Genomic DNA, 13,393 nt, shown 5'->3' with positions numbered 1-13,393 from the left:
TGCATCAGATAAGCGCGTCCTAGTTCTGTTTCCTATCATGTTTGTCCTTCCCGAGACCCACGTATTGGGCAGGTGGAGACTCCTGTTGGCAAAGCAGCACGACAGAATCTGCATTTTCACACAGAGAAAGAAAGGTCAATCTAATTTACTGACTGTATGAAAGTAATGCACTCCCATGCGACTTTTTCACGGCCTCCCCCTCTCCCGGTCCCATGTCCTCTGCTATATAATCAGCACGTGGAAACATAGACTTTAAAAGCTCAATTACATGCTGGCTAAACCATTTCTCAATCAGTGATCAGTGAATCAGTGAATGCTTATTTTACCAAAATAAAATATGATCATGCATTGATTTTTATTTAGTTATTTTATTTATTTATTTAATAATGACAGTAAGGTCTGACTTTGCTTAGGCAAAAGTATTGTCACTTTATTAAGTTTTACAAACTAATTTCGAGAGGAGCACGTGATATGATTGACTACAGCTGATCCTCATTGCAAATCATTAGCTAGCTATCAGATCATTCTAAAACTACTATAAATATCCTGCCTAAACTTCATTCCTTATCTTCATTTTTGGAAAACCCCCCCATCCTTCCCTTCTCCCTCCTCCTCTTTCATGATCAGGCAACACGGTGGCTCAGTGGTTAGCACTGCTGCCTCGCAGTAAGAAGGCCACAGGTTCAAGTTCTAATTGAGCCAGTCGGCACTCCCTGCGTGGAGTTTGCATGTTCTCCCTGTGTTTGTGTAGGTTTTCTCCGGGTCCTCCGGTTTCCTCCCACAGTCTAAAAACATGTACATAAGTGAATCGTAATACAGTCACAAGCACTTAATGCATACATAGCAAAAGGGGGCACTCGAGAAACTCCTGATCTCGTATCCCTCCTAATGCTCATTGACCAGGCGGGAACCTTGGGCTCATCTATCTGCGAGCTCAGGGTTCTCTCCCGGGACAGCATGCCAAACCTGCTATCATAGTCGAGCATCATCTAAGTGTGAACTCTTGAAATATTGTAAATACTGTACGGTATAGAATATAAAGTCATGGTGCAGTGGAAACAGAAGTCATATTGTGTATGACTCCCATGAGCATGGACGACTGCATCCATACATCTCTACAATGACTTAAGTAACTTATTAAAGTCATCTGGAATGACAAAGAAAGCGTTCTTGCAGGACTAATAACGATGTAGGTTTTATTTAGTACCAACAGCCACGATGACCTTCAAACGAAATCGAAGAATGAAAAAAAATGCAATTTTGAACAAAATCCGGCCAAAACAAAGATTTATTTATTTATTATTTATATGTTGCCACATCAGCAACTTATGCCTATTTCATGGCAAAATGGATATAAATAAAAATATTACATGATAAAAACAAATTTGTATTACAATAAAAAAAGTTACTTAGACAAATATATAAAATAGAAATAAAGACAAATTCAAGTTAAATATGATTTTTCAGTTTAATTTTTGATAACTTAAGATTCTTCCTGGTGGTACATTTTTAAAACTATCCATCAAAGTACTCTCCTTATAAAAAAATTTGTCTAATGGTATTCAAATTTCCACATTCCAACAAAATATGTTTCATGGTAAGAGCAGCTTGGCAGTAATTACATTTAGGTGATGCCAAAACAAAGATCATTTTGAGGTGATTTTTGCAGTTTGAAATGGTTCACCTAACAGCATCTTTACTGGGAGTTTGTTTTTGGCTTCAAAATACCTTTGAGCTACCTTTGGTCCATGATGATCATGCAATAGGTGGGTGTGTTCTGAAACACACCCTTCTTTGAGGTGTTTTTAATTTGTCTCTCATATCCATGGAGGTAAACAAATTAGTAACAAGAATACACTGGAGGGTCATATAGCAAAGTTAGTATATGTATCTGCACCTGTACGATCACTCGCAGAAAAAATTTCACACACACAAGACGTGCCACCACATTACATAAAGTTTTATACACTGTTTTCTACATTACAATAGAAAATGTAAATATGTGGCATGCTGGTGTGTGACAGGCTGGAGAAAGCTGTTTGCCAGATGTTTATGAAACATTTCTCCTCTCACAGTTGCCCGGTTATGCTATGTTTAGGGGTACATGTGAGCACCTCCTGCAGTGTTGGAGTGTTTAAAAACAGTCAAAAGTCACTCAAATTTCACAGAAGTTTTTTTCTCTTCTCCTTTTTGCCCTCATATGAAGACTGAAAACGAACTTAAGTATATCAGAATCTTTAGTCTGACCATACATATGATCAAGCAGATCGATCGTGCAAAACATTTTACAGTAAAAAATGCAACTCACAAAATACAAAATAAATTCCCTGAGGTCTTGACTTCTTTATTTGAGTATGCTTTGAACTTAAACTGTAATGCATTTTTGTGAAAATTATATCTGGAATTGGATCAGTGAGTTGAAGCTGTTTTCTTTTAGACAGAATAAATTCATTTTGGGACAGAATATGAGCTTTGTAACTTGGCAGCTCTTATACAGGCACAAATGTACATTACACACTGAAGGACAAGGAAATCATTACAAAGCATCATGTGGCCTATTTGATGCCACCAAGGAAAGAAAATAAATGCTTGTTGTGGACCTTTAACATAAAAAGGTAGTCAATCAAATATGTTTCCCTCAAACTGCCGACGCCAAAGTCATAATCATCTTTTGTCAAGGTTACTCTCTGTGCATCTCCAAGATGATCTCATTCCCTGATGCAAAATAGCTACTCAAAACATTAATTAACCCAGCATGCATGAGGGCTAATATCCCCGCCTGCGTCTCCGTCTACAGGACAGCAGCCTACAAACCGCCCACCTCTAGGTTTCGAGGGATGCCGCGAATAGCCCAATTGCATTCTCCATTCAGAAACCGGGGCCTAGGGTTGCATTATTCATCATGAATAAATGATAAACTATTTTTGCCCTCCTGTTCGGTGCAGAGAGCTCCCAGAATAAAAATAGAGAAAAAGAAAAGAAAGTCTGTGAGATAAATAAGAAGAGAAAAGGTGGGGAGGGGCGGACGAGTGTGAAATGAGAGCATGGAGGCTGGTATCTCTCTCTCTCTCTCTCTCTTTCTATGGCTGTATTAGAGTGGGTTTGCTGAAGGGAAGGAAAAGCCGATTTGGGATCAGAGCCAAACAACTGCATGTCACACCAGCTTCTGAGCCAGTGATTGCTCTCATTGGCCCTCTTATTGTTCTCAGAGATTGTGAAGTAACACACGCTTAATCTACAGAACAAAATGGCAACTCGAAAAATGAAGACTCTGGATTTGTTGACGTGACTGAGATGTCTGTGTCTATAATAGAAGGAAACACTGTACACTGTTATTTGGTAGCATTTTTAAAAGACTGGGTGAAACAGCACTTACATAATTTTCATCTTCGGTAATGTGATGCATTACTAAGTGAAAAAGAAGTGACTGGAATTGGGAAATATGAAACATAATATTTGGGGTGTAATATTGTTTTCCCCTCATATTTTTTGGTTACATCAGCACAAAAGAAAAATGCGTTTACATATGGAGAACGTACTCTAATACAGGATTATGAAACTAAATATATAAAAACAAAGCTAAATAAAAATAAGGGTAATAAAAACAAGACATTACATTGGAGTTACAATATATAGAAAACTGTAAAAACATACTGTAGTTTGTACCCTAAAAGATCACCCCACCTTTTTGAAAATAAGCTCCTTTTACAACTCTCATAAAAGTTAAACAGCTGAGTTTTACCATTTTTAAATCTATTCAGCGCATCTTCAGGTCTAGCAGGTGAACTTTTAGCTTAGCATATATAAATTGAATCTGATTCATCTATTAGCATCTTACTCTAAATCAGTGGTTCCCAAAGTGGGACCACTTGCTTGGTGATTTCCAAAAATAAAATTCATTTTATTAAACTATTAGAATGACCATATTTTATCCATAACATACTGAAGAACAAAATAGTAGTTAATAGTAACATTGTTAACATGTTAATAATAAACATTGAAAAAACAACATGCAAATAGAAAGCCATCAGCCTCTCAATTTTTTTGTGACACCTGGGGTGATTAGGTTATAATAAAGACACAGCAATAGCGTCAGATGGCAGCACATTGAATTTATGGCACCAGGTTAAACCTTTTGACACCTTTATAGCACTCATTCATTCATTTTCTTATCGGCTTAGTCCCTTTATTAATCTAGGATCACCACAGCAGAATGAACGACCAACTTATCCAGCATAAAGTATGTTTTACGCAGTGGATCCCTTTCCAGTTTCAACCCATCACTGGGAAACATCCATACACACTCATTCACACACATACACCTACCCAATTCACCTATACCGTATGTCTTTGGACTAGTTAGGGAAACCAGAGCACCCGGAGGAAGCCCAGGCAAACAGGGGGAGAACATGCAAACTCTACACAAGAAACGTCAACTGACCCAGGCTCGAACCAACGACCTTCTTGCTGTGAGGCGAATGTGCTATCCACTGCACCACCGTGCAACCCCTTAACAGCACTCATGTACATTAAAAATAAATACAGGCCACAACTGAACATGGAGGATAGTATCCAAGTGGTGTTCTCCAAAATTAAACAATGAATAGACTTGGGCCTATTGGAATGTTTGCACCATTGTGTGCAATGTTTATATATTCATAACCACCTCAGAGAATATTGGGGGTCACGAGTCACTGGCATTGTTATTTTGGGGGTCGCAGGCCCAAAAGTTTGGAAATCCATCCTCTAAATGACCAAAAACTTTAATTGTCCTATTTTAAATTTGATTCTTCTGTAGTTACACCATGTATTAAGGCTGATGGAAAGTTAAAAGTTGCTTTTTTTTCTAGGCTGAAGAATCATGGCTGCAGTAGGCACACTGATAATATACAAAAAAAAGTGTAGTTTTTGGTGTTCAGGACTATTTTTAGATATCATTGTGCCTTGAGTTTATTGATTATTATGCCGGAATTATAGAATAGTTATAGCGATATTGGCCTTGAAAATGACAACTTTTCATTTTCATGTCTAAGCTAAGCTTAAAATCTAAGCTAATATTTATGCTAAGCTAAGTGCTCTCACCAGACCCAGTGATCGGCTGAATGGATTACAAAATAAGAAAATTTCACAGTTTAACTACACTTTAAATGAGTCTACTTTATAAAAAAACTGAAGTGTTTATTTTTAAATGGTTATACTTTAATAACTGAGTATTAATGGATATATTTCCAATTTTGCATATAAAATACAAAAATATTACAACAAAAATCTGACTGAAATAGGGTCACACTTTACAATAAGGTTAATTAGTTTATGTTAATTAATGCATTTAGTAACATGAAGAAACAATGAACAACACATTTATTACAGTATTTGGTCATGTTAGTTCATGCTGTACAAGTGTTGTTCATGATTAGTTCATGTTAGTAAATTCATAAACTAATGAACCTTATTGTAAAGTGTTACCTGAAATAGTATATGGGTAGTATAAAATAGTATATATATTCTAACAGAAACATACATTTTCACTTATAAAAAAAGCTTGTCATCCCCAAAAAAATTGTTCAAAAACAAGTATAAAATCAATCAAATTAATGATCAATCAAATTATGTCACTTCTGAGTCAAAGCCTTAAAGGTGTATTGCACACATTTTATGTTCAATTTAATGCAAATGTGACAGGACTGACAAAAACACGAGGACAATTGTAAATTTATTTGTATTTTACATTTGTAGAATTTGCAGAATTTCATGCTTTTAATAAATTGATGTGAATAAAAACAACCTAAACTTGCAATTTATGAAGTTTTTTTTAGCATAACAAAACTATTAAAGCTATAAGTTCAACTGGGCTAAAGACAAGAATAATGACAGGGTTTTTACATTTGTAAAGTGTTTTTAAACATAATTAAAGATCTGAGAACCAAATGAATGACATATTCCTTCACAGAACAACTCCCAGAAATCAAGCATCAGGTCATTTTAGAAATTTTTAGAATGGAATACCTTATTCACTGTATTTATGTTTTTATTTTAGGGACAGATAATGTACATTTCTGGTAGAATGTCCCATATAGCAGCACTTCTCAATCCTGGTCCTCACGCTGCACATCTCTAATGTTTCTCTTTTCACATCACAAATTTGTTTTAAATTCGTGTAAGTGCCCTGGAACATGGACTTCACATGATATTGCGCCATGGTTTAAGTTTGAAAAGAGCATATACATTTAATTCAAAAGCCATTTTAAGGTGTGCAGTGATATATAAATTTATATTGTATGTATTTACTGAGGTATATTACATCACAACTCAAGCTTCTCTAGCAAGACGCTGCAGGTAATGCTGTTGAGTAAATCCATGAAGGAACATTGCGAAGTGAAATAAAGGTGCCTCAGAAATGCTCAGGTAGAGAGGAATGAAGGAGAAGGGACTAGTGAACAATGCACACTGAGGAGGGACGTGTTAATTCAAACAATTAATGCATGGACCTCTTCTAACGAGCTTATCTAAATCACGTGAGTTTAAAAAAGAGAGATATCCAAAATATACAGATGGGTGATTGAGAAATGCTGGTATATAGAGAAGTTCAGCATGGCCTTTTTGCTATCTCTTCTGTTCTGGATATGTCATATCTCAGGTGGGCTGAGGAATGATTTCAGATTTATTAATTGCCTCGCACGGAGAACAATAATCATTTACCAACAGATGCTACAGCACATTAGCGGTTATTATATTTAGTTCCCATATGCATGATTCTAAGAACTGCTGTTGTTCTTTCATTAAAAGCTGTATATGGAAACCAACAGTTAGTTGAGAATTAATTGTTCTTACCAGATGGAGGTCCACACAAGTCGAGTTGTTTTCACACATGTTGCTAGCGCAGTCATTGATGTGCTGCTCACATCTCACTCCAGCGTAACCAGGGTTACACAAGCAGTAAAAGCCATCAACAGCTATAGCAAAGAAAATATACAAAGAATGACAGAAACATCACGTTAGAACAGATGGAATAAGAGTTTCCTGTTTTAGAAACTCATTACAGACACAACGGCATATTCTTAAAGAACTTGGATTACAAACTACTGTAGGTTTCAAGAATGTTGTAGGTACCTTGGGCATCCATTTGCAAGGCTGGTTATAAAATAACCCTAAAAAAGCTAATGTCACTGCAACTAATAATAATATAACTACATTTCTCTCTCTGTGTCACATGATCCTTCTACAATAATCACCAATCAATTGGAAACTGAAAGTCATTATTATTGTCAATGCTACAAACAGCTGTGCTGCTTCATATTTTTGTGGAAAATGATAAAAATATTGTCACATTGTATTTAAGGTACACTTATTGCTATAAATAAACCATTAACTACAGTATGAACAGTATGTCTAAATGAACTCCTAATTAATAGTTAAGGCACTAGTTAGGTTTAGGTATTAGATAGGATTAAGGATGCAGAATAAGATCATGGACAAAGTGTTCTTTATAAGTACTACCAATAAACAGTCAATGTCTTGATAATAGGCAGGTAATAAGTTACTAGTTAGACTTGTTACTTAAACTAAAGTGTCAACAACATTTTTTGATACATCAATTATTTTTATACTTGTAAAAAATACCCTTTTAAAAAAATGTGAAAACCAGTATATCAAGTACAGTGTAGTTACTGAAAAATAGTAACTAGTTACAGTTACTAGTTACTTGACTCAAATAGTAACTCACTTTATCGATTACTTTTACCAAAAAGTAATGCATTACAGTTAAAAGTAATTTGAGTTACTTTTCCAAAAGAACATTTCTAATTTCCCCATAAATGCCCTGATAACACTTCAGTGCTGCATGGAAATATACTGTTGATCAACTTCAGAGTTTGAATTAATTTGCATTCTTACAACTAAAATACAAAAACTTAAACAAAAAGTCATTTTTAAACACTAATTTAAGTCCAGCAGTACAAAAATATATATATCACGCAGTGATAAACCAGCTGAAACACTATTCAGAAATGAAAAAGCAAAAACTGGCATTGGCACCAAAAATTGGTGGCATCCACCAATCCCACAAAGGCCGCTGTCGACTGACCGTCTGTCTGACTGACTGGTGACTGACTGACTGGCCGGCCGACCAATCGACTGACCCACCCTCCTTCTTCCCTAAACCCAACCCATTTTATCGATTGACCCGCCCACCCACTTCCCTAAACCCAACCAATGATTTACAAAAGCAGTCCACAAAAAGAATAGCCCTCGTCTTATTTTTACCACGTTTTCGGATTACCACATTCCCACCCTTCTATTCACTTGTTAAATTTATGTTTTGGATTCTGTTTTTGTTAGCTGATTTCTGGAACCGCTCTTCTTTGGACTCTATCCCTGTTGTTGTTGTCGTGGTCAACTCCTCTCTGCGTCTCAAGTCCGCGGACGTACACAATGAGCTAACTGGACAAACTGGTTGCAGCTGGAAATCCCTCCACACGAAGGTAAGCGGTCAGCCGGTAAGCGCAAGAAGGAACAGGGTCATACCGCCCCATAGCGTTCATTTAAAAAATAAAATGCAGCCATATTTAACCCCTGGCTACATAAGGTCTAGGTCTCTAGAAATCGTTCATGGGACTACGTCTTCAGAATGAGCCTGTGTTGAACACATCATATTGTAATGGTAACAGAGTTAATATATTTAAAAAGTAATGCATTAAAGTATTAATTACTGTCAAAAGTAATGCAGTTACAGTAGGGGGGTTAGGACGATTCTAAGGGCTCACGCAGTTTTGGGGCCCCCAAAGATACTATTAGAATACCCACTAACACCCCAAACCCCGCTCTTCACTTTCGTCCATGATAAGCCCGCCTCCCCCCAGTCTTCACATTCATCCATGACCATTTTCGTTCATTTAGTTTGTTACTCTGAATATATACTGTAACAATTACCTTTAGAGAATCAAACCATGGCAGCTTGACATTCTAAGCAATTAACACACTTATGACATTCAATCTGTCGATTTAATTTTTTAATCTTCTCCACTAACACGTTCCACATTCCCCACCACAGCCGCTAAAGTCAAAACACTTATCATATTCTCATCGTGTTCTCTCCTTTGTCTGTAAACCTTTGTTCCTAAAAGCTTATCAGCAAAATTGACTTTCTCTGCTTGCTAAATTCCACGGTCGTTTATATTCACCCCAGCAGCTGGAAACACAGTGTGTCCAATTAAATGCAAAATGTGTGTTTGTGTAGCCATCTCCTTTACAAATGCTACACGAGTGTTCCTGTCCACCGTCTCTGCGCTGCATCTGACTTCTGAAACCTAATGACCCATTCCAGAAGCCTTTAATCATTAGCGGTGCTGAGGAGAAATGCATCCCCTGCCTTTCTGCTGCAAAACAGCAGCCTGTGACAGAGGTAATTGTGGGTTCTTACAGCCGCAAAATTTATTACGAGGCCTGCGCCGTGTCCCAGGATTCTTCATTATCCCTTAGATTTACCACGAAATCTATGCTGCCACTCTGTCTTTGTGCGTGTACCTGCGATTACTCTCATTAAATGCTCAGGGTCCAGAGTGGCAACCGTATTACTCACACCAGCTGCTCAAAACATACACCTTGCTCTCTTTCCACACAAACACGGCAGATCGCGGGCCTCCTGTGTGGATGACGGGCCCCGAGGGACTACATGTGTGGGGATGTTTTTGCTGGTGTAGTCTAGAGCAAGTAAACAAGTAAACTTTATCTGAAGGAGCCGGTTGGAATCGGAGATGTCGGTAGACGAGACAGAGTGGCTGCAAGTCTGAATCCGAGTGGTGGACGAGGAATACTTGGTTGCCTGGTTACAACATCATCCTTCATCTCTGTCTACCTCAGAGCAATAGTACTTAACTGCTGGTTGCTCTGGGAGTGCAATTAGTGAACTACATGTCGGTTTGGATAAAACGCATCTGCTAATTGGAAGTAAGGTACAGGTGTAGCATAAGGTAGCATATTATTGCATAAACAGTTTAGCGTAGCATAGCATATTTTGCAAATATCCTCTAGTAGTTTAAATGCAGTCAATTTGTGCTAAGCAAAAAAAATTACCTCAATGTAGTTTCTTTAAAAAGTATACTCAGCCTCTAGGTCAGGGGTGTCCAAACTCGGTCCTGGATGGTCAGTGTCCTGCTGAGTTTAGCTCCAACTTGCTTCAACACACCAGCCAGAAGGTTTCTAGTAGATCAAGTAAGAGCTTGATTAGCTGCTTCAGGTGTGTCTGATTAGGGTTGAAGCTAAACTCTCCAGGACACCGGCCCTCCAGGACAGAGTTTGAACATCCCTGCTCTAGGTACATAATTAAATTCCCAAACAATTTTATTTCAAACAGAGACACTAGTTGGGTTCTGTTATTTTAATTTCAATGATAAACCTTTAAAGACAAACCTGCTGTGAGCTTCTGGTTTGTTAATTAACTGTATTTGCTTTTGTTAAACCCATCTGTTTGCATTTATTCAACTTATTGTGTTTAATAGCAGCATTTGTGCATACAAACTACATTACCCATAATGCTGTAATGACAATTCCACTACTCAGAGTCACAGTGAGCAAAGGAGGCCAAAAGAGATTTTTAGTCTTGCCCACTCCTATAAGGTACCATTCATGACATAACCAAATAAATTTATATGCATTTGTGTCAAGCCAAAAAAGTTGTTTCTTTAAAAAGTATATACAGCCTATAGGTACTTAATTATATTCCTAAACACTTTTATATCAAACTGGAACAATTGTTGGGTTCTGACAAACCTGCTGTAAGCTTCAGGTTTGTTAATTTACTGGATTTGCATTTTGCTGAACCAATTTGTTTGCATTCATTCAACTTTTTGGGCTCTATTTTAACGACCTTGGTGCAAAGTCTAAAGCGCATGGCGCAAAATCATTAAGGGTGAGTCCGAATCCACTTTTGGTATTTTAAAAACAGAACAATTTGGTTTGCACCACAGCACATGGTATGACTTTGTAAGTGGAAAAACCGAACACTTAAGTAGCGAGAAAACAGTTAAACAGACCATCTGCGTGAAGATAAAGAATGAACGTCCTCTATTCGGCCGCTTTACTTTCTCTTTACTTTACTTTCATGGATAAGGAAACGGTGTTGTACATACTCCACTGAAATCATCCAATAGTGTACATATTCAATTTAGTTTGTGAAGTGCAAAGCTTACCCGTTAGATAATTTGCTGCTTACGAATAAATGAACAATAATAACAAAGTGTGGTCAATATGAGTTATATTCAAACACACCTATTCTTATGCCCCGCAAGGTGATGCATATTTCCAAAACCCGATATACGGACAAATCTAAACTTGTTTTTATCAAAACAAATATAAATATGCATATAATAAACAATACTGCTAAAAATAATAACATTATACAAACGCAAATTGTCATGAATAAACTGAAAAAAGTTGTGTAAGGGTTTGGACCTGCATAGGCACATAACCAACGCACTCTGCACTAGACTTTAGACCAGCTTTTGTTTGGTCAATGGCGCAAGTCTATTTCAGTTCCTCAAAATGGCAACACACCAATGCGCCTTAACACACCTCTTTATAGACCAACACACACATGAGTCCCCAGAGTGGTGAAAATAGATTTGCTATTTAAACAACGTGGCGCAAAACATGAAAATTAGGGTTGCGCTGATCTGAAAATAGCAACAAATCGCGCTATACGCGTCTTGGACCTTATTATTTTTATTACTATTATTTTGTTTAGGCCCATTGTGTTTATTAGCAGCATTTGTGCATACAAACTACATTACTCATAATGCTGTACTGACAATTCCACCACTCAGAATCACAGAGATTTTTGACCCGCCCACTTACATAAGCTACCATTAATGACAAAATAAAGCTGCTTCTAAGCATTTATGTACTGTTTGTTTTCCAAATACTTCTTTGTTTTCAATCAAAGTATGTAATGTTTTAACTTCCCTTGTACCCGTTTGGTTTGGGCCATAGCTTATAGCCCCTTAACAAAGCCTTTTTTAAATCCTTATGCAAAGGTTTGTACTAGTTATTTACATTTACATAAACTTTTTTTTTTAAAAAGGTAGACTTTGCTGTTGTTTTATCTTATGATGTTCTCATTTCCATTATTCCATTGCCCATCTGATTTTTTTTGACTGATGTACAGTAAATCGACTTACACTGTTATTGTGGATCCATTAGTGTTTTAAAAGCACCATCTTACAGTATGTATTTCAACATGCCTTCTTTCTCAAAGAAAGCTGTCTTAAATCAGTCATTTAAAACTGTATGATGAAGATAAATAGATTTTTTTAGAGTATTGCTAATTGCAAATTTGCTAAAACAACAGATCTGCAGTTGCTGTTACTGACTGAAAGAGACATTTAGCATTCAACAATCCCAAGTTTTCTAACCTACAGAACACAATTACTTTTGTTGAAGTCAAAAGAATTAAAGCGTCACGCTGCTTTGATTTTTAAACTCATCTTTATTTCTTTTGCACTGTGAAACTATAAAGTTTAGCTGCCTTAGGCACTTTTAAAAAAGTTCAGCTTACTGTAAGTGTATTATATAGTGTGATACAGTACAGAATGTACAGTAGCCTTGTATTCGAGGTACACCAACTTCATCTTATGAATGAAAAATTCTAACATTTCACAGGACACACTACTTCCTTATTCCCTTTAAGAATTAAAAAAAAATATATAAGACTCACTCCACAGTAGTGGTTGCCAAATATTCAATTCAATTCAATATTCATGACCCCCATGAGAGTTCTGCTTACTTTTTTCTAGGGGTTGCTCATTTTCAAACTTTTTTTTTACTCACAGAAACTAGAAGTGACATTATTATATTACAGTACAGTGTAAAAACATATTATAATAACTACAATACAATGTAAAATATAACATCTGGCCTACTTACATATTTCCCCATTTCCACAGTTTTATTTAAACAAACCATTGGCCTATTGATGATCTTGTGAATGCCTTATCCAATTTCTTCCTCATCCAATTTCTTCTTCATCTAAAATAATCGGCTACTAATCAAAACAACCTGTGCCACCCCCTTTTTTCCATTTCTTTTTATCCTCTGTTTTTATTTTATTTGTTTTGTTATCCTTTAAATCAGAGGTCTCAAACTTAAATTGGCAGGGGGCCATATCAGAGACTGACATTTCATTTAAGGGCCGTTTTAACATTCAAGCATAAGAAAAAAGTAGAAACCTGATGTAATTGATGCACTGAGACATTCTTCAGAGTATATGCAGTCAAAGCTCCTTTTTTGTTTCTTGTTGTACATATATTGAAGGGGTAGTTTAAATTGCTATGAAAATACTACAGTTTAATAATAGGCATAATAATAATAATAATTATGTCCTAATCAATTGTTGCTTAAC

General features: G+C 36.5%; 1 protein-coding gene across 1 annotated transcript in view; it reads right to left on the bottom strand.

The window, feature by feature from the left end:
* eys (eyes shut homolog) overlaps positions 1-13,393 on the bottom strand; it is a 407,203-nt gene that overhangs the window by 286,568 nt on the left and 107,242 nt on the right. Inside the window, exon 18 of the mRNA XM_056471602.1 lies at positions 6,832-6,953. Within this exon, the coding sequence (XP_056327577.1) occupies positions 6,832-6,953 (122 nt within the window). The remainder of the gene's footprint in view (positions 1-6,831; positions 6,954-13,393) is intronic.

Source organism: Danio aesculapii, chromosome 13 (assembly GCF_903798145.1).
Source record: "Danio aesculapii chromosome 13, fDanAes4.1, whole genome shotgun sequence".
Lineage (NCBI taxonomy): Eukaryota > Metazoa > Chordata > Actinopteri > Cypriniformes > Danionidae > Danio > Danio aesculapii.
Note: the sequence above shows the minus strand (reverse complement) of the source record. Positions and strands in the feature narration are given on the sequence as shown.